General features: G+C 45.7%; 1 protein-coding gene and 1 long non-coding RNA gene across 2 annotated transcripts; both read right to left on the reverse strand.

Annotated features, from left to right (window-relative positions):
• Positions 1-115: 115 nt before the first annotated feature.
• On the reverse strand, positions 116-8,420 carry LOC125713303 (trafficking regulator of GLUT4 1-like). Its single transcript, XM_048984309.1, has 3 exons — positions 7,258-8,420; positions 1,635-1,761; positions 116-1,331 (listed from the first exon to the last, which is right to left on the reverse strand). The coding sequence occupies exons 1-3, from the start codon at positions 7,666-7,668 to the stop codon at positions 1,315-1,317; spliced, it is 555 nt and encodes a 184-aa protein (XP_048840266.1). The 5' UTR covers positions 7,669-8,420; the 3' UTR covers positions 116-1,314.
• A 3,205-nt stretch (positions 8,421-11,625) lies between these two features.
• Positions 11,626-18,322, reverse strand: LOC125713304 (uncharacterized). Its single transcript, XR_007383532.1, has 2 exons — positions 17,828-18,322; positions 11,626-12,153 (listed from the first exon to the last, which is right to left on the reverse strand). It is a non-coding gene; the product is annotated as an uncharacterized LOC125713304 (long non-coding RNA).
• Between the last annotated feature and the right edge of the window lie 4,794 nt (positions 18,323-23,116).

The following is a 23,116-nucleotide window of genomic DNA, read 5'->3' on the forward strand; positions in this document are numbered from 1 at the left end:
CTGCCGTTCGGGTTCACAGAGGACGTGTCGGCTCTCTGTGGGTCACGGCGTGGCCAGAACCAGTCCGTGTTCCGCCTGCTGTCAGGTGTGGCACTTCTGTTCTTCAACAGTGTTTAATGACTAGTCTAACCCTGTCATTAGATTTTAACACTGTATGTGTAAATTTTCACATAAAATTAATACATTTTTTTAAAAAATATTGATCTGTGCCAGGTGTATTCAGATCACTGTTTTCCCAATGCCCTTTAAAGTGTGAATTTCTGTGTGTGTGTGTGTGTGTGTGTGTGTGTGTGTGTGTGTGTGTGTGTGTGTGTACGTACACAAGTGAGCACTCCAATACAGACCATGCACATATACCTTTATTTCAGACATGCAACCAGCGCAGGAAGAATGCAAAGGTCAGCAAGACCCTATGTCTATGACCCAGGCTCACCCACAAATGCAGCCTGGATTGAACTGACTGCATAGGGCTCCAGTGTAAACCTCACATGAGCTGCAAACGTTGCCCTGCTGGCTGAAGAGCACACTAATAATCACGCTAACCCCCCCCTCCCCACAGGACTGGTAGGACTATCCTGTAGTATAGGGGTGATCTCCCAGTTACCATTTATTCGCCCATATAAAGGCCTGGCTACTGTTCTGATTTGACATTACTGCTGCCAGACAATGTTTACAGCTGGCAGATGGGTAGGAGGCGGAACTAGCTAAGAGACGCAAGTGCAAACAAGCTTGTGTTCCTGGACCAATCTGAGCATTCTGGGCCACTGGCCCATAGGCTTGGCTGCCTCCTACGGGTGGCTGTGACCCTCCCCACAGGTGTCAACACATCCAGAGGGATCAGAGTTAGTGAAAGGGGGGCAGGCAGGTGGTCAAAGACACCATCTTTGCCTCACATCCACAATCTTCTGCCTACAAAACGTTTTTCCGTAGAAAGTACAAAACAACCTTAAGAAAACATGCAGTGGCATCTGCTGTAAAGTGATCAGAATAAAACTTACATCATGCATATAGTTAATAGTTGGAGTCATGAGCAAAGGTGTAGATTAATCCCCACTGCTGTTAAAATTGCTTCCTCCACATTCCTAGTCAGACACTTCGGGTTTGTTTTGTCCCAGGTTCATGCATACATTACCTGAAGCATGCATTTATCTTATTTTTGCTTGTTTTTGTCCATATTTTGCTTGTTTTGCTTGTTAACATGGTTGTTTTGGACTTTCTGGAGGACGGTTCCTGGTTCCTTCATTTTAAGGATAGTTTTTCCCTTTTCTCCTGTGTGAGAGCTTGACTTTGGCGGCTTCCTCGCTGTCCTCTGTGTCAGTAAACGTTCGTAACTGAGAGAGAGGAACACAGAGTGGAAGCGAGCACTTTACACACGACCATAATCCATCAGGTAGTTCACATCACCATCAATGAGTGTGTATTTTTAGACATGAGGGAAAACGTGTAGCTGACAGGGAGAAGACGTATTGTTCCTGAGAGATTCTAGCTCCTCATCGTGCTTTATATTCTTAAGGAGTCAAACATTGCATTGTTGACTGAACCACTTAAGCGACAGGTGTGAGGACCGCCCCTTTAAAAGTGATAGGTCTGGGGCTTTTTTCAGTGTTCCGTGACGGCATGTCGAGGTGGCGCACCTGTAACTGTGATGTAGACGGCAATGATAAGCAGGCCGAGAATGATGCAGAACAGGCTGAGGAGGCGAGCCAGGCGGCCCAGCCGTCGGGCCCCATCCACATCCCCCTGCTGTAAGCTGTTTCTGGACTGGAGGGGTCACATCAGATGAAGATCATTCACTGCATATCCCATAAGAGGTAATAACAAGAATATTTACAAATAAATGAAACATGAGCTCCATGGTCACACCCTTAAATACACAAATAAGTGAATACTCAGGAAGCACTGCATCTTCCATTAAGTGAATAGTCAGGAAGTACTGCATCATCAAATAAGTGAAAACTAGGGAAGCACTGCATCTTCCAATAAGTGAATACTGGGGAAGCACTGCATCTTCAAATAAATGAAAACTAGGGAAGCACTGCATCATCAAATAAGTGAATACTCGGGAAGCACTGCATCTTCAAATAAATGAAAACTAGGGAAGCACTGCATCATCAAATAAGTGAATACTCGGGAAGCACTGCATCTTCAAATAAGTGAAAACTAGGGAAGCACTGCATCATCAAATAAGTAAATACTCAGGAAGCACTGTATCGTCAAACAAGTTGGTCATATTCTGATCGTGACGTGTGACTGTCACTTGTCACAGCAGGTCACAGTGCGCTAGGCTACATCAGTGTTCTTTGCTATGTAAGTGATGGGCTGTTCTGAAGAAGCTGACGCATGCAGTGATCCCTGCACAGTTACCAGGCAGAGTGATCCTGAAGTACTCTGAGTACACATTTCTCACATTTTCTGCTGATGTTGAGTAGCCTTAGGGTGACGAAGATGAAGATGAATGGGAACACGTGCACACAAATTTCTTCTGACATACAGTACTGTGCAAAAGCCTTAGGCAAAGAAAATTATGGCGTCAACTTTAAAAACTCTCCTAAAGTCACCCCAGTATTTGCAACATCCATTCAATACACCCCTGCATTTTTCCTCTCAGCCATTAACACACCTTGTATACGTAATCAATACACCACTGACTTTTCCAAACTTATTCAATTAATTAATTAAGTGAGCTGGTGGTGACATGTAACAAATACATGGAGGTGCTCCTGAGGAGAGGTTTCGGGAGTGAAGCGGTGTTCATCTGGCCATCTTTGGTATCTTTAGAGAAGAGAAAAAAATCTTGCTAGATTTTACCGTGTCACTCTTAATTTGCTTATGTTTTAATGATAATTTGTGTTCTTTGATCTGAGCAAATACACATTTACTACCCAGATAAATGGCGTTAAACAATTTCACTGCCTACAACTTTTGCACAGTACTGCATATTGCATCGTGAATACTCTGCTTCACGCACATATTTTGAGATGCTTCTATCTCTCTCTCTCTCACACTATATTGCATACCTGCTCCATCTTACACAGACAGGCGCTGTTCACATATCCCTGCTGCACTAATGCTCGCATTGCTTTGTATCCCGCCAGCTGGCTCTGTGTGTGTATGTGTGATCTCTCATTGATGTGAACCAGCAAGGCTTCCGATCTGGGTCAGACCTGCTCCTTTGATCCCATCAGGGTGTGTGGGGGCTGAGGCTTCACCGCTGTGCTTGCCTTCACGCTGTGCCCCTTCCCATGCCCGCCGCCACGTTCCCAGTTTAACACCTTCAAATGGTGACTTTTTAAACTCTGCCTCCGTGACTGCAGGCCCATGAGTGAAGCTGCTGGAACGTTAGCAGTAAACCTGCTGGTTCGAGTACCTAGATGACATCTGTCCGTGCTTCTGTGTGTCACATCGTGTATGACTCCTTTCTTATGACCCCCCCCCCCCCCACTTACTGATGGTTTACAAGCATACCCATGTACACCCTTGTGCAAATTCATTGAACCAAGTTGCGTCCATATACAGACAGACTGACCACAGTTAAGACGGTCATCGCAGTCATATTAATTCATACTTATGACCCTGGGTCCGGATTTAGGACCTGGTGGATTGATAAAAATTGTATGGGGAATAATCCATGATGGGGTGCCAATCCATCGCAGGGCTCACACACCATTTGTGTCTGTGAGGAATTTGGCAACTCCAATTAACCTTGGGATGTTTTTTGGACTGTGGGAGGAAACCCTACGACAACATGGGGAGGCGCCCAAACCCCGGAGGATTCACTTATAATATACATGGATGGCTGAAGCACAGTCATAGCACCCAGCTCTAACTCCCCCCGAGCAGGCCTGCCAGTCTGTGGGCACAGTGCCTGCTCTGTCCATCCACCCAGCTCTAACTCCCCCCGAGCAGGCCTACCAGTCTGTGGGCACAGTGCCTGCTCTGTCCATCCACCCAGCTCTAACTCCCCCCGAGCAGGCCTGCCAGTCTGTGGGCACAATGTGTCCTCTGTCCATCCACCCAGCTCTAACTCCCCCCGAGCAGGCCTGCCAGTCTGTGGGCACAATGTGTCCTCTGTCCATCCACCCAGTCATACCACCCAGCTCTAACCCCACCCAAGCAGGCCTGCCAGTCTGTGGGCACAGTGCCTCCTCTGTCCATCCACTCAGTCATACCACCCAGCTCTAACCCCACCCAAGCAGGCCTGCCAGTCTGTGGGCACAGTGCCTGCTCTGTCCATCCACTCAGTCATACCACCCAACTCTAACCCCACCCAAGCAGGCCTGCCAGTCTGTGGGCACAGTGTGTCCTCTGTACATCCACCCAGCTCTAACCCCACCCAAGCAGGCCTGCCAGTCTGTGGGCACAGTGCTTGCTCTGTCCATCCACTCAGTCACACCACCCAACTCTAACCCCACCCAAGCAGGCCTGCCAGTCTGTGGGCACAGTGCCTCCTCTGTCCATCCACTCAGTCATACCACCCAACTCTAACCCCACCCAAGCAGGCCTGCCAGTCTGTGGGCACAGTGTGTCCTCTGTACATCCACCCAGCTCTAACCCCACCCAAGCAGGCCTGCCAGTCTGTGGGCACAGTGCCTCCTCTGTCCATCCACTCAGTCATACCACCCAGCTCTAACCCCACCCAAGCAGGCCTGCCAGTCTGTGGGCACAGTGCCTCCTCTGTCCATCCACCCAGTCATACCACCCAGCTCTAACCCCACCCAAGCAGGCCTGCCAGTCTGTGGGCACAGTGCCTCCTCTGTCCATCCACTCAGTCATACCACCCAGCTCTAACCCCACCCAAGCAGGCCTGCCAGTCTGTGGGCACAGTGCCTGCTCTGTCCATCCACTCAGTCATACCACCCAACTCTAACCCCACCCAAGCAGGCCTGCCAGTCTGTGGGCACAGTGTGTCCTCTGTACATCCACCCAGCTCTAACCCCACCCAAGCAGGCCTGCCAGTCTGTGGGCACAGTGCCTGCTCTGTCCATCCACTCAGTCACACCACCCAACTCTAACCCCACCCAAGCAGGCCTGCCAGTCTGTGGGCACAGTGCCTCCTCTGTCCATCCACTCAGTCATACCACCCAACTCTAACCCCACCCAAGCAGGCCTGCCAGTCTGTGGGCACAGTGCCTCCTCTGTCCATCCACTCAGTCATACCACCCAGCTCTAACCCCACCCAAGCAGGCCTGCCAGTCTGTGGGCACAGTGCCTCCTCTGTCCATCCACTCAGTCATACCACCCAGCTCTAACCCCACCCAAGCAGGCCTGCCAGTCTGTGGGCACAGTGCCTCCTCTGTCCATCCACTCAGTCATACCACCCAGCTCTAACCCCACCCAAGCAGGCCTGCCAGTCTGTGGGCACAGTGCCTCCTCTGTCCATCTACTCAGTCATACCACCCAGCTCTAACCCCACCCAAGCAGGCCTGCCAGTCTGTGGGCACAGTACCTCCTCTGTCCATCCACTCAGTCACACCACCCAACTCTAACCCCACCCAAGCAGGCCTGCCAGTCTGTGGGCACAGTGCCTCCTCTGTCCATCCACTCAGTCACACCACCCAACTCTAACCCCACCCAAGCAGGCCTGCCAGTCTGTGGGCACAGTACCTCCTCTGTCCATCCACTCAGTCATACCACCCAGCTCTAACCCCAGCCCTGCATGCATGTCTGTGTGACAACTTGTTTCAATTAATTTGCACAGGCATGAATTATGTTATGATGCTACAATAATTTTTTTCCTGACAGGTCACTAAATTACAATGGCTACAGGATCTGTGGCGTTACTCTGAACTATCTCCATTTCATAACTGTAACTCTGATCTGTTCATTGTACATTTCAGACACTACTAGTCCCCACCAGTCTCATGACTAAATTCTAAAGATCAGACAATATTTCCTCAAACCTGGCCTTTGTTTTTCAGTCACTCTGCATGCAGAATCTACTTCAAAATCCTCTGACAGCTGCCTGCTGACACTGTGTTAAGCACGTTTGATTAACTGACTGGTGAACTATCATTCAAATAATGTCTTTGACAAAATATTTTAATGCAGAAGCTGAGCTAAACATTGCAAAGTCTGAACTCCTCTGCTCCCGACTCCAAGCAGGAAAAGGGCTTCTTTGGGTGGTGTGGTAAGTGCTTTCTCACTGGCTTCAGCTGGCATTAATAATGCAGGCCCTGGAAAGTTTGATGGAGGTGGAGAAACTGCTTTTAGTTGGGGGTGGGCGAATAGTATATTACACTGGAAGGCTACTAATGCAAGCATATTTGCATACCTATGCATGCGCGCACCACGTCATATTTCATTCCTATAAGTCTCATTGTTACACCAATCCGAGGTCGGCACAGCATAAATGCGCCATGAATGACAGACAAGTACCATGTACCATAGTACATGCCGCTCAAAGTACCCAAGGTAAACTATCTGTGACTTCGTTATCAGGGTGTTAAAACACTTGTAAAATCAGCCAGAAGCCTTCAACCCCCCCTCCCCTCCCCTCCCCTCCCCGTCCAGGAACCCGTGCCAAACGTTTAGTCACGCAGCTTTTGATTGTGGGTGAAGCATTCAATTTAGCGTTGAAGGAGAGAGCAGATCGATACCTCTGCCAGTGGGACCACAATCCGTGCTTGCGGTCCATGCTGCCCTGTTTTCAGATTAGCTCATTTTTCATGCGCCGCACAAGAATGAACTCGGGCCATAATACGATTTGCGCATGTTCTCCGGTGGCTGACTTGGTAAATATTAACTTACTGCTTGGTTAACTTGAGTAAAATTGCGTCGCCCCGTAGTCGTCGCGCAGTTTTTCCTGCTCCTGGTTTAATGTAGACGCCCTGTACGCCGGTAACGTAGCTGTATCGTATCTTAATCCATCCTCATCTGTCACATCCACGTAGTATCAATTAGTCGGTTTACAGTAAAACGCACACCAATTTTTAAGCACCGGCCGTTTTAATCAAAATTTAGGTTTCCCATACTATACGAAAATGTATTAAACACTGATGAATGTAAATTTAACCGGTATCTTCAAATGTAAATGGAGTGATGAACCTGGGACAGCCGTCAATTTAGTTAAGCAAATCGATTCAAGTTTCGGAGATTCAACTATAATTGTATAATTTAGATTAAGTTGGGACACGCATTTCATGAGTTTTCAAGGTATCTTAATCATATCAATTTATGCATTTGGAAATTAAAATCATATCCAAATCGGATCTGTTAATGGCACACAACCGGATAAGCGCCCCTTACACATTAACTCACCATGATCGAATAGACCAGTGCAACTATATTGATGGGCCAGACCGGACAAAAGCAGGAGAGGGCGGCCAATAGCAGATAATCCCGTGGCTTGGGCTGGTCACCGGCGGCCGTCCCCGTGGAGGATGCACGGCTCCGCAAGCTGACGCGGGACGGGGACATGGGCGGCACCCGAAGATGCCCAACAGACCCGGAGCGCAGTGGAGCGCTGTGTCCATTTTGATCCGCATCCAGGGACTTGGTGCTGCCCAAGCTGGCTGTAAAGGAGCTGGAGAGCCGCAGGTCGTGTCGGCGAGAGGGGTCCGGGGCCGCAACCCTTAGAAGTTTCTCCGTCTCTTGGGACTCTCTGCTCGGCGCTGTCCCCTTTCCTCCAGAAACAGCCTTCTCAAATTCCGCATCTGTTTCTATTGCCATGTTATATTTTTAATGAAAGTAAAAAGCACAAAATATATATGCCCCTGTATAGTTATCGAAATATCCAAACTACCAACTACCCATGCGAGAGGGGTGTTATTATAGCCTAAATGATAATAAATTTGATTTTTAAAAGGGTTTTGTCCGAACGTTTTTTAAACACCGCAACAAAACCTCCGAATATCTTACCGCGACGTTAGATTACTTAAGTGACTGATTTGAAATATATTCCCGTATATTGCAATATATTCCAAACAACGGGATAATAAATTGAAAATGGTCTCTTCGTGGACCGCGAAGCCTAAATGCCAGCAGTCCACAACTGCATCGAAACCGGCGGACGGGACGGGAGCGACCCCCTTCCACCGTCAATGCGCTTTCCCAGCGCCCCGTTTTTGTCTGGCTGCTATGTCGTCGAACTCCAAACATTAAAAAAATATATACTCAGGAAAAAAAAGAAGTTTATGATGACAGAAAGTGGCAGGAGGTTTAAGAGTCAGCAGCCAATGGGAGTGATTTAAGACGCACGGTTCTGCATCAGCTATGGAGTGATGGAGATGAGCTGGTCCCGGAGAAAGCGCGTGTCTTCCAGCCTGGCAGCTGCCTCACATGGTCCCGAAGCCGATTCTGTCCTGTCCGACTGCGACTGCGACGTAGGCATGTGTTCACCAAATGTAAAAGTACCATCTGCAGCCGTTCGTTGGTCAGCTGCCCAAGTCCGACGGAATACAACCCCGCAGCCTGACGCACACCATGCTGTACTACACGATTGTACCAAGAGGCTCATACAAAGCAGTCTAACATCCGGTCATTTTGTCGATATTCCTTAAGAAAGATTGTTGATAATAAATTTCTCACTGTGAAATGCGATTGCAACTTTAAAACGAAATATCGGTAATTATATCAATAATTGACAGACCGCATATGCTACTGAATATCATCCATAGAAACATCAATTATTTAACTGCGTAAATGTGCGATAATTGAACTCCTAACGGTTATATTTTTTAAGTGATTCAGTTTATTGGGCTTTATCTAGTCAGCAGTGTTGCCCCTGCCGACAATGCAGGGATTCCCACTCTGTGGGCGTCCCGTTCGAGGTATTTATTCAGCTCCTACCCTATGAATCACATCATTTTACACATCATCATCTAAGTTTTCTATTTAATACTATTTAATATAATGTTTGAAGCATTAGCAGAAAGGCTTGTATTCTATTATTTGCTGGCGATTGATTTTTTTTATGTGCAAGCGGTTTTGTACGGTCGGACTAAACCAATAAATATAGAAAGATCGCCATCTAGTGACATTACTACCGCACCGCATCTGCTTTACGGTAATGTAGTATTTTTTGTTTCTGTAGGTCCACAAATATTCGTCTTATGATTGCGAATGATTATGGCGTGTGTATTTTATCGTTAACTGTGCGGTTCTGTAAAAAAAAAAAAAAACAACAAATAAGTCATGAGAGGCGATAAGACAAGACTGTAACCATCGGTGGAATTCTTGTGTTTTTTTCGTAGGCTTACATTACTCGCCTTAGGTGAATGGGCGAGCATAATTTTTAGCCTTGTATACCTCACAGTAGAGAGTAGTGTTCGTGATTTTGACTGTCAAAGGCCGGGCGCATGATAATATTTAGTTACTTGTGTTGTTCGTGAACGTTAATTAGTTCTTTTCGAACGAATATTTTAAGTGAACTAATTGATCGCGTTCAGTTCGTTCACTGCACGAACATAAGAGGTATTATAAAATTAAACAATAGTAAAGATTATTAACTGGGCTATTTTATATTGTTCAAACAGTTGTCCGTGTATTAATGATAAAATCTTAAAAATATCTTATTACAAAAAATTATTTACAATAGTTCTTTTTGAACTATCTATCCAGTTCACTCATTAGGAAGGAAGGGACTGAAGTAGCCTAGATCTTGAGGGCGCACAGCTGCAGTCCGTGACTTGTGTGATTCACGGATATATAAAACATTGACGAACGAAGACAAACACGACGACATTTAAATTTATAGTCAACTCAGTGTTGAAAATGACGTTTCCAGTTACATTGTTATTCTGTTACCTAGAAACAATACAAGACTCGTGTCTTCTGGGAACACCATAACTAGCTGAACACACCCTACTATTTGAACTGTTGTGTCGTCTTGTGGCCGGGGGCGTAGGAGTCGAGGGGAAGGGGCGTGAACCCCCAGTATACAATTTGCCTTCATTCACCCCCAGTAAATAGGTCTTTGTGTATAGATTATTAAGTTGATCCCTTCTTCCCATATCAAACTAGGTTGTTGCTCGTAGCAACAGTAGATGCTCTTCTTCCGTACCTATATGTATCTATAGTGGAACGTAGGGCTCACTGATTTTTATTGGACTAGATCTTCTGATTTTACATTGTAAAAAATGTTTTGTATAGCTACAATGTTGCAATCCACTTGTTACTGGTTGGAAGGTCTGTCAGCACTCATACCTACGGCTGGCTCCTTGAACAGCTATATGCCTGTGATGTATAGTATTGTCTCCGTCACTTGACAGGACTTCCGATTCAATTACTTTTTATTTTCGAAATAAACCAAAAAAGTCACACGAGAAAAATACAGGCAAATAAAATGTGCAAATACACGAACACAAATACTAGCAGAGATGTTTGAAAACTATATACAAAATAAAACAACGAAATATTCTGTTTTTGCCTCAAGGGGTAAAGGTAGTATACCTACCCGAAATTGGCGGCGGAATATAACGAATGCCTAATCGATTTGGAACGAATCGTTTGCGTTAAAAAAACATCGTGATTTCTAGTAGCTCTCTAGTAGATGGCGAATAGGTGGATATCAACGTACGCGCCACAGGTTGCTTTTCTCAGCAGCACTGGGGTAATGCGTGTTAAAGGTACATTTTAAGGAGGGTCATCGCATGAAAAACAACTGACAATGAACGATTTTCATACTCAAAAATGACACACATCCACACAGAACCTCAGCGGTTTACAGATCTATTACTGATACCACACTAGTATTTCAAACATAAAACTACAGTGCAGTTAAGCTGTCCTGCAACCAGCTGAGCGTGCCGGGAAAATCTCTTATAAATTTCCCTCGGGGTGCCCTTAAATGAGACTCACTGTTGTGAGACTTCCTGCAAAACGGCTGAGAAATGCACGTATAAAACAACATTGTAGACAGAGCACTCGCGCTGCCTTGGCGGAACGCGTTACTACGGTGGCCCTGAAGAACAAAATACCACACATTAAAAAAACCAAAATACAACTATAAAAAAATATTTAAGAACCGGGGGGGAAATGGGTACACGACATGGTACGTAGAGAGTCATTTGGCTGTTAATTTCTCCTGGAGGGAATATTATGCTACCTCATCTAATTTACACTTCAGCTGGGACTGTAGTGTTGATTCTCCTTATTGCAGTTAATGGGTAGGGGCTGTTCAAACAGAGCCAGGCAACAGACCCTCAACCTGGACACGCCGGGCAGAGTAGGGGCCTTGTTGGTGGGGTAAAAGAGCATGATTTGTAATAGATTAACCAGCCACAGGATAGAGGCTCGTGCCCCTCCAAATTACCCTTCTCACACATGACCTTTTACATACATACCGCTGTTCTCAGGTTACAGTAAACATGCTTACACACACACACACACATGCTCATGACCCTTCAAACGGCTATTTCATGACATGCACCCCGATGCACATGTACGTATATTTTCAGTTTCATATTTTCATTGCAGCCTCCATTTTCCAGGGTCGGCAGGTTCCTCTGAGGTGCACCAACCTGCTTGACGCTCTCATGTTTGGCATCATGAGTGCACGATGCAGTGACTGTGTACAAAACAGCAGAGTCAAGAGGTATGTATGAATTCCTGAACGATCTGTGACATCCAGAAGAAGTCAGTAGTGTTTTTTGTCAGTGACATGGACAGACTTGACTAAAATCAGTCTCCGGACAAATTCAGTCTTTATTTACAAGACAAAGTTAGAGAGACATAGATGTTTTTTATACAGTTAGGGGAGCAAGTCACTGTACAGCAAGTTCACCAAGCAATGAGGAGATAGGTAGCCTAAGCATGAGAGAGACTGTCTCTCTGGAGCTGCAAACACACTCTCCTGTGGTCACACACTTCTTCGCACTTATTTCCAGCCTCTGCTTTTAGCCTTGCTTTGCTCACTGTTTTCCCTCTGCAGCAGCTACGTTTCCCATCCCCACCCATGTTAGGTGTCACCATAAAGGGAACCAAGGCATCTTCTGCACCAACAGGGTCAATATCAGCTTGCGGCATTTGTTCTCATCCCTTGTGATCCTCTTTCGGCGTGTTCTCCTGCAGGTCAGAGCTGGGCCCAGCAGCTCTTCAGCGGGCAGCTTTAGCTGGTGAACATGGACATAAAGCTCGCCGGTGAAGAACTGCCGAGCACCTCCAGCAGCGGGGATGCAGGCACATGCATGTCTGGGTCTGCGTCGGGGTGCAGACCTGGTGGGGACACACAGGGACAGTCAGCAGAGGGTGGTCAAACAGCTAAACGAAACTTACCACCACTAAGGAAGTTCATCCTAGAAAGACCCCAGCCATACAGACCCCTGTTCTTCTTCAGAAGCTTCAGCATAGACCAATGTTTCCCCACTGTGGACCCACAGAGTGTCCACATATTTGCTCCCTCCCAGGCTGCTAGAAGGGAGCAAAAATGTGGACTGTCGGGCAGGGAGCTCGGAGGGAGGAAAAACATGACCTGGATTGAGAAACACTGCTTTAGAGGCTTCTACATAAACACATGGACCCTCTCTGCCACAGCAAGCCAGCAGAATAGCACAAACAGGCAGGGACTCACCATGGGAACAGCTACACACATACAAGTTCCTAACAGAAGGGCAAGTGGAGCTGGAAGGGCAGTACTATTGCTGTCCCCAGAGGTGGAAAGTTCAGGTTCAGAATGCACAAATCCAGACCAAGATTTTGTTTCAACCAACCCATTAACTATAAAGAGAGTCAGTCAGACAGTACTCAACTGGTTGGCTGAAACAAAATCTTGGTCTGGATTTGTACTTTCCACCTCACTTCCTAGACATTCACGCAAGAGTCACTTTGATGTACTACTCGGAGGCCCATGCCAGGACTCGCTCTTTCTGTGAATTTACATGCGGCATCAGCTGCTGAAATTCCAGCCCGTTTATGTCAGCCCTGAACAGCCAGCCCTCTAAACTAGTCCAGGGCCATGTCTGTGTCCTTGTTCCGTTCCTCTTCTGAACAAGATGCTATTTTCTGCATATTATTTGTAGTCAAAGGATATCCCATTTTTAAAGTACTTCAGGTAGAACACAAGCATGCAGACAGTCAGTGTATTCATATCTTTATGGGGACTGTCCATTCATTTATATGGGCATAACCCTAATCTGAACAATGACAACCTAAACCCATACCCAGCCCTGACCTTAAGTAACCAAACAAAATACGTTTGGCATTTTTTTATTGTAGGTCACAAATTTTTATAAAAAAAAAAAAAATCCTAGGGAGGACTGACAAAAATGTCCCCATGGGGTAAAAAGTTAAAGGTGTATGGAGAAAATCTGGTTCCTACAATGTAATGATTACGGAAACATACATATATACATACACACACGCACAACAGCCCCCCCGACACCTAAGCCCTCAGGTCAGTGTTGTATAGTTATGACAACATGACCAAAATCTTACTGTATCCCAGTTTCCCCCTATAGACTTCCCAGCAGTCAGCTGCCTAACGGTCGAAGGGTGTCAGGTCGCCGAAAGCCATCGGTGGTGCAGAGCCATGTGGGTGTCCGTTAGTGGGCGAGACTGCCAGTCACTCGGAAAACAGCTGGAGGCAGGACAGCAGTACCAGCTGAGGGACAGTGACAGCAGGGTGACCTGAGAACAGAGCTCAGATCGGGCGCTCAGATTACCCAGCCTGCCCCAGACCAGGAAGCAGAGATCAGGAGGGAGAAGTCAGGCACACTGGACTTCCAGATTAACACTGACACACAGGCTTTCGATCTGAGGGAATGAGGACACACACACACACACTGGGGCCCAGAATTTAAAAAAACAAAAAACAAACCAAGGCCATAGAGAAGCAGGTAGAAAGGCTGTCATGGACAAGGCACTGTCAATGGAAGGGTGTTTCAGATCCCATAACATCAAACAGCTGAGGTACTTGAAGTCAGGTGAAATGTCGCAATATAATCACTTTGGGAGGAGACCAAAAAAAAAAAACACATTTCCCGAGTTGACATTTGTTTCTGAACTGTACAAGGACAGCAGCCCCCCAGCTACAATTTAAAGCTACAGTGTTTTTGTGTCTGGATGTTTAAGAAACTGTACAGCCAGCTTCAGAAAGGAAATGGCTGAATCAGGGGTGACTACAGCACAGTAGGAAACGTCTGTGGCAGGGACGCTTCACTCAGTCTTAGATTTCACTTTGTTCCAGGCTGCAACAGGACTGATGGTCAAGGCCCCCCTAGTGGCCATCCCTAGTCTTGGCCTGCACCCAAAGGGCCTACTCAAACGATCAGGGTCATTTCATCCTCCCAGTCATCTGCAGCACACAGCACCGCAACCCAAGTCAGACACATGACGATGCCCCACTGGGTATGTGTCAAGCGACACTGATTGTCAGTGTACTAATCTTGTCTGACTTATCACTTTCCCTCTGTGCCAGTGTATCCTGGGTAGCTTAGCAGACGTGCACAACCACATAATCTGTCCAAACTTGTCACCCCTGGAGAATGGGAAGGCAATACTGGGTTGGCAAGCAGAAATACCTGAAGGCTGGGGATTCCAGGGGTGACCTAGGAGACTGACAGTACAGATGCTAAATGTTATAGCGAGTAAAAGTAGCTATAATTCGAGTCTGCATATTATATGGGTCAGATGACTGGGAAAAGGCCTGCTACATTCGGATGAAAGGACACCACAAATCTGACCCCTAAATCAGTCAACAAAAGGACACAAGTTTACAATAATAAACGGAAACAATGGACTTGTATCCATCTGGGATCTGATCTCCAGCCAACCACAGGAGCAGAAGTACCAACACCAAGGGTTTGGGTAAGTAGTATTGTCGAGTTAGCAATCACATGATGCTGATGGCGGTAACCATGGATACCGCAGGTAGCTCATGGGGTGACACCGCGTCCACGACGCTCCGGAACTATGTCATGGCCACAGACATCGGACTGCGGGATTATCTGAGCTTGTTTGGGTTTCAGCAAAAAAAATCCAATAACTGGAAATATTTCAATAGAGCAGACCAATCGTTTTTCAGTCCTCACGCTCAACCAAACGCAAATACATATAAAAAGACTCAACATTGCCATCAAAACCTGTTCAGGTTAATTGTACAAATCCATTTATCCCAAAGCTAAAATCATTGCTAATTAAGTTCTCGCCATGATTTACTCCCATTGTAACCCAGATGCCTGAACCCCCAATTCATACAAGATGCAACAACTTCTCCTTCTTCAGGAGATAAGGAATGTTTTCCTGAAAAATTATGATTAAAATTTTGGATCCCTGTGGGGAAATTCTCTTCGCGCCTACCCCATCTTGCTCTCTGTAGGCGAGAAAAAGCTTGGCAGTGAAGGGCAGCCATCAAATAAATATGTTAAAGTCTATACCTCTGCTTCCATATCTGTACCCGCGTCTCTGACCAATCAGGTACCTGAGAAAACCAGCAACTAATTATAAAAGCACAGCCATCAGAGTAGAGCAGTGACTAACCTGGGCAAAACACTAAGGAAGCAGGAGAGAAATAACCCCATATCATTATAATGTGTGGATTGACTAAACCTTCCCCGCCACTAGCTTATCCAGTTACCATTTGGAACACTTTGCCTGGTTAATGACCTCAGTACCAGTGTAAACCCAATTCCCCACAACATTAACTCAGAGGAGAGGAACAGTTTAATGTGGCAGTACTGTAATCCAAACTACACGGCACCGTCCAGCCGTAGGCAGAACCTTGCGCTGCATGGCGGCCTAACCGACAAGGACGGGCGGAGGAACAGTGTCAACGGGCAGCTGAGAAACAGCAGGGAGGAGCACAGCATACCGGCCGTCGGCTCCCCAGGACAGACCACAGTCGCGTCTCATTATGGAAAAAAATAATAATAAAAACTCAGACAGCCGCCTCCTGTCACATTCCAAACAGATGGGGAAACTGAACGCAAAATGCCAAGTCATGCTGGCTCATAAAGAGGGAAAATCTGCATTTTCTAGACTCCTCTAGAACAACAACCCAATTTTCTACACGTTAGGTGTGTGTGCAGGAATGGGGGCGTAAGGGGGTTAACAACCAATCTCCACCTCCCACACACAAGGGAGAAGGGAAAAGTATTTGAACTGTCCAAAGTGTTAAGTCTAGTAGTTGCATAAGCATGAGTTGCATTAAACTTACATAATTCCTGTTTCCAATTAAGAGGGAACAGGCGTCTCGGGCCGTTACAGCGCCCTAAAGGAGAAACATGTTCGCCATTCGTCCGGCAGTGAAAGATAACGCCGTTTCGAAGCTTTCTGGGCCGGACTGGAATTTCCCAGGGTTAACGCAAGATCGGGATCTGATCCAGGGCGAATCTAACATGCGTGAATTTTCCCTGAAAATACGACGTTTACTCTATATCTTCGGGTTAGTGCCAGACTCGGGAGAGTTGTCCATCCCACATAAAATTTAGCTTCCTATTAAATAAAGCAACAGTTCAATATATTGTTACATGTCTTTGGGGTAAAGCTGATCACGTAGCATCGTGAAGGGTGCGGTCTGCAGGAATTCACCTTCAGGCACTGGGGGTGTACTCTGTCAAGATCTGTTCAGTTTAAAATTATACTGCTTTAGTCTAACTCATCTACGGAAGGTTTCCGTGACCACGGTATCCAACTAGAGGCGCTAGCGTTAAAAACCAAGCCACGCCGGCTATTTAAATGTACATTTAACCTCAAATCCCGCGACCCTCAACAGGAAAAGCGGTCAGAAGACCGATGGTCGGAAGTAATCCTAAATTAAAACTCAAAGGCCTGTTTGATCTAAATTATTTTATATCCGTACAAGTTAGGGAGGACAGCTTTAAAGTCCGCATCTTACTGGATTTGAAGGAATCACCTGAATATTAAATGTTAAATGTAAAAAATAATGTAAAAAACAAAAAATCGTAGCGACATTTTGAAGATAACTCTCCAGAACTTTCCGGTTTGGTCTGGTCAGACGATCCCTCGGCACCCTGGAGACACTGCGCTGGAAGGACCGGTCTGGTCCAAACGCACTGGCCGCAAGCGCTTACTTCTGGGGAGGACAGGGTGTTTCCCTGGCCCGCAACCCGGTCGCCGAACTGCGTGCGACGTCTTGGATAATATCCGCCGGTTTTAGCCTCGGCTGAAATAAGGGTGCATTACGGTGCGTTACATCGTAACAGTTGGTAAAGTGCGAGCCGAGGAGGGGGGGGGGGGGCAGCCAGCTCGGCAGCCTCGCCTCTGTTATAGACGCTGCCTTTTATAGAGTTCTCTTCGCGTTAGACACACATGCACGGACAGCTTGGCCTCTCTGCTTCCTGAAGGTATCTGTACCTACTTTCAGTCCCGACTCGTCTTCCGCTAAACCCAGCGCTATCAGGATCAAGCATCGAGGGTCACTGCTATACTTTTGCCACCCGATACGGGGAGGGGGGCTGTTTTACCACATCGCTGTCACCCCCAACCCACCCACCCAGCCCCATTTTTTAAATAACGTTTATCTCCCAGCAACATTCGGTTTTGTTCGGCACCTAGTCTCACTAACAAACTCGGTCATTTATTACCTTAGTTGTAACTATATTCGGCCTAAATTTCGGAAAAAAATTTAAAGCCCTCGGCAACTTCATCAGAAATCGACACCGAGCGAGCTGCGTAATATGTTGGCCAATTTTAAGGTATGTGAGAAAGAATACGGAATTAACGCAAACGCCGACTGAATAAAGTCATTCTATCGTTGTACGGAATCATTAAATCGTGAGGAGGGAATTACCAAAACAGATTTTTGCCCCACCTTAACCTTCGCTCAACTCGGGACAATTCATGAAAAAGCGGAAAAATTCCACGAACCGATCATCACCATAACTAAAACGGGTGATATTCTACCCGTTTATAAGTTTCTTGGTCTACTTACGCGGCAAAGTTGAGCTGTCACCGTTCCCTTAACCCTGTTATTTAGTCCCACTTCTGTCGGTTCTCAAGGTTCCCAACGAAGATCCCAGCCCGACTGCCTCCCAACCGGCTTCTAACTCCGATCAGCTGGCCGGGCGGATGACGCGATCAGCAACGGCTGGCCAATGGAGCCGGACGTCAAAGCCCGGCGGTGACGCCCGTCTCCTAGTGCGCGTGAGTGCCAGGCTCACGAGCCAATGTCCTCTCCCACACGGCAATCCGTGGGACCGGACGCGGACGGCTGGCCAGGCGAGCTTAATCAGGAACACATGCGGTTTGACGCTCGGATCGTCTTGGTTTTATTCCAGCGTCTCCGAACACCTCGAGCAGCCCAGTGAAACGCGGCCCGGAGCTTCTCATTTCGGGGCGTGTGCTCTTTAAATATATGGACTACACTTCCCAGCAAACGTTTACGTTGGTGTGAGCTGGCAGGATTTTCGCTGAACTCACATCTCATTTAGTGCAGTTATATGTTTTTTTGCTTGCTTGTTTATTACCCCCCGTTTCATTAGTAAGTTCGCATAAATTAAGCTAAGTAATCTACGTATTCTTGGTGGTGCATACACCCCCAGATGAAAAATACTCGAACTAATTGGCCAACCCAGGACTGAGACGGTATAAAGGGCGTCAGTTTAGGTTATATTTCTACTATGAGTCGTTTGCCGTGAATTAAACTGAATCGTTATAAATCATAATGACGTTGATACTTAGCATGTTTTTGGACTGTCCAGACTAATAAATCTAAAGAACTCACATGGACTGACCTTAATAATTACGGTCTCTAGGCCTGACATTTCTACAAGAATTTTCACCTTTCAAGAGTGTATTTTTCTGCCGCGTTAATATTTCATTATTTTTTTAAATGGACATTGGAACGTAGAATTGGTGTTAAGTCCCACTGTTGTGGAATACAGCGATTAATGTTTCACCAGGTGATACTAGATGGGAAACCAGATAAATAAGGACAGAACTTGAATATTTAGCGTCCCCGGGGTTTCTCAGAAACAACTAGTCGCCCTGGGTTTCAGAGTTTATACAGCTCAAACTGCACTTAGATTTACCTCAGAATGGAAATGGGTAATGTTAATTATACGTTAATACATGGTTGTCGTATTTGTATAATCATAATGTTTATTCAGCATACACATCACTGTATTAGTATATTACGTGAATAAGACTTAATTAGTATAATTATAAAATTACTGAACATGACTCATCCCATATTGAAATGAACAGAATAGGCTAGATAACACGTCTCAGTTCTGAAGACGAGGAGGAGGAGGTGCCTGATGAACGGCGTGGTGAACCACTTGTCTGTGCCAGACGGAAGCTGGCACGAGTCGCTGACGGGAAACGTGTAACCTCATGACGAATAAAAAATGTTTCAAAATATCCCATGCGACTTATTTTCTTTTCTTCTTTCCCCCAAAAATATTTAGAGTTGAACGGATATTTTTTAATCAAGTGGCATTGACTTATGTTCCACTGAGGTCTGTCAGCACAAATTTTGTCAACAAAATATGTATCTGATTATTAGTAGAAAATAAAATGATCATGACTATAGTCTATTGTTAAGTCTCACTGTTAAGCATAAGATTTGTTTTTTAATGTTATGTAACTGTCCTTGTTCCTTTGGCTCAAACACAAAACAGAACCTGAACTACTGATGTTTGTTTTTCCGTCAATGTGTTTCATCTGCGCAGAATCTTTGATTCTAATAAACTCTGGTTTCTTTATGCATGATGAGAACCAGGGGGAGCAGAATTACAGAAGGTAAAAGAGTGATAGGCCTGTGTTTGAAGTCCTCAGAGGGGTACGGGATAGAGTGGGGCATTGAACAGTAGACGTATAAACACCGGCCATCTCTTGTACTAGATGGTAATCCACAGTGCGTGGGATTACGCAGTACTGTCAATTACTGACATGTTTAAACAACTTCCCATTGGCTTCAGCCTCATCGTAATTCACAGCACACAGTCAAACCTTTCCAGCATGGCTTTCGAAACCTCGTTTCTCCAACCTTTGCTGGGAAAAGTCTCCATGCTATGGTCTCATGTCAGAGGTCAACGTGCCATTTTGGAATTTCAAGTGTATTGATATTTCTACTGGAAGGTTTGCTCCATAGCAACAGGTGAGTAAAACTAAGGTGTTTAAGGAATTTCTTTACTCCAAAACTGACATTTGGAGTAGGCAAGGACAAGCTGCATATGTGCATATTCACTCTTACAGGGGACCATTCACTGGATTCCCAGGTACCCTCTTTTGGAGGTCAATGTGACTTTAAGAACCATCTCTGGCAAAGGACAGCTGGTTCACAGATACGGCCAATCAGAAAGGACGGTGTCAGAACCTCCGGCCAATGGGAGGTCACACTGGGTGAGGCTTGCAAAATTAGCCTGAACAAAGTGACTCAGCAGAGAGGTGTGTGACAGATGAGACTCAGCTGCATTTCTAAAGGGTTGTTTCTTGCTTCCAGTAGTGAAACGATCAAAATCTCAGGGAAAAAACAACGCCCCTCCCCTCATGCATTGTAGCACTGACATTCAAGGCAAGCAGGTTTTCAGTCATTGGACTTAATGTTTCTGCACCACATAAGATGTCTTGCAGTGCACTGGCTTTTGAAGTACAGCGCTGTTACAGTGACAGCCCTACTTTTACTGGAAAGAGTTTACTGTGATTCGGCAGATATACTGCAGTTCCCGATGTTACAGAAAACACTCCCACCTTCACTGGAAGGAGCATTTTGACTCAGCAGATTCAGGGATATTACTGGAGTCACACTGAAGCGGCTCCTCACACTGTGGACAGTTTGCCCATGCAGCCAGAAAGCTCCAGGCGGATGCTGATCTAGTTCTCGAAATCTCATCCCTGATTTCTGTGCGCTGGATAGACGACAGAAACAAACACTCTGTTCTTTCGCTTGCTTATTCGTTGCCTTCGTTTTAAATACCCGGAATCCGACAAAACAAATAAAACGTCTGGAGTTCATGTTGTAGGAAAATCCGGAACACAATAACGCAGAGGGTTCTCTTTCAGCCTGTGAATTTGGCACAGAGACAACGCTGTTTTACGAGTGAAACGAGGCCAGCAAGTCTGGAAAGTTCCAGAAGCGTGAGCTCTGCCGGGAGTGCTCTTCTAGACGGAGCTGCCATCGTCAGCAAAGCTCTCCTCTGTGACAAGGAACCTACTATATATACACAAACTCAAGGCCCCAGCCCCCCCTGTCAGTGCACTAAATGTTTGTACATCACTGAGGGGTGGGGGCGTCCTCCAATATATGGCCTGAAAGTTGTTTGGTCAGATATTCTTGACCGTTCAACAATTCAGCTTTTTAAGAAAGACAAACACCAAACCATAAAGGGAAACTAATATGAATCAACTAAAAACACCAGGTATTTATAATATATTCAAAATATATACATAGTTTTGCAATTCAACATGATTTTTGCATAATTGGTAATACCTAAATAATATTTTATTACTTAATCGGTAATAAATTAAATACATCGATAAATATTAGAAAAGTTCAGTAGTTTATTGATAGTAAATATAATGAATTAGTGTGATTTATATGTTGCGGTGAATTTTTTCTAGTATGTTGTGCTTTTCCATATGATGTGCTGAGAGATCGGAGAGGTTTGCAATGCACGCACACCAGAAAACGTTCACACTGCGTACAGCAGGAGGCCTGAGATTTCGCTCTGATAATGGGGACTCGGTCCTTGCTGTCAGTGCAGAGCATTTAAATCTTTTCCTCCCATGTTTACCTGTGCAACATCGTAACTTCCACTCCCCATCATCACCTTACTGGAGGTGCCTGTCATCTCATTACGACAGAATGCAATTAATATTTAAACAAAAAGGAGACTCAGTGAGGAGACATTGGTTGGATTTCAGCCTGAGAGCAAAAGCTGAAATCAAACCCAAAACACAACAGCTCCTGGTACCTCGGTTTAATGAATGACATTCCTATAACTGTTTCTCTGTGGTTCCTTGGTTATTTAATGCACTCATCCAGAGTGTCAGTGGTCACAGTACTCTCTTCTGCAGAGATAACACGTTTCCTGTCACATGTGTGGTGATTATGGGGCACCGGAAAAAGCAAAACAATTTACTTCTAGGAGAAGTCACACGTGAAATTTTAGACAGTGCAATCACGCAACGCCCTTTAGAAGGTCAGCTGGCCGTGGCAGCCAGCGATTCAGCCGTGCCCTTTCCTACTGCATGCATATTCAATGTGTCACCGGGAGCCTCTCGGCGCACCGAGCGAAATCCAATACCGGTCCTGTGACTTTAAGAAACGTCACCATAGCCATCAGCTGATCGCATGAACTGAATAACCTTCCAGGACGAATCAGCTGTTTCCATATCCCGGCCATGTGACCCCCTCCCCCACGCAGCCCCACCCTCTTCCGTTTCTCGTGCTCTTTCTGGAAATGATGCAACGAAAAGTTCGCTTCAGATGGGGAGGAAGTAGAGCCAAAGGGTGTAACGTTACCTTTCCCAGCAAAACTCTGGGAAACACTGAGGTCCACTCTGTACCACCATCAGTTCAGTCTTTTTTTAGGCATTTACTGCACGAACGTTCCACCAGTAACAATTATATTCTTAAAAAATCCGTGTATTGCGTTACAGTTCTGTTCGGTCCCGGTTTAGCTGTGAGCGTGGAACATTAATCCTGTTTGCTTAATAAAGCGCCTCCGTGGCCGAGTCACGATCCTGGAACGAACCCATAGTGAACATGACTTACATGCCTTGTTTTACTTGTTCCGGTTATATAAAACGTTCACTGCCACTGAACTGTAATGATTAATTGAAAAAAAAAACCTGTTCATGAATGGTTTCCTATCTAAACTAATATTGTAATCTAAAGCGCAGGGACGATTCTTGGGACACTGGGGGCGCTCCAACGAACCCCGCCCAACGGGGCAAAATAAATGGCCATTATTTTAGCGTGAAGTATAAATATCAACAAAAAAATTAATAAACACAAATACTTTATTTTCACTTTACTGTGAAAACAATACACAAATAAATCAGATTTGTCGTTGCAATGTACTATGTAATCAGCACAGCTCAAGGGCCCTGGGGAACTGCCAGCCGCTGCCTGTCCTGCCCTTACATCCCTGCTAACGTGCACACAGAAATAAGCATTTCTTTCAATTTTTCTACTTGGAAAGCTAAATAGTTGCTTACAAGGAGTAAGATGTTTTAATTAGAGAAAACAGTAGATAGTTTTCATATTTCGGCT

Source organism: Brienomyrus brachyistius, chromosome 18, assembly GCF_023856365.1.
Source record: "Brienomyrus brachyistius isolate T26 chromosome 18, BBRACH_0.4, whole genome shotgun sequence".
NCBI lineage: Eukaryota > Metazoa > Chordata > Actinopteri > Osteoglossiformes > Mormyridae > Brienomyrus > Brienomyrus brachyistius.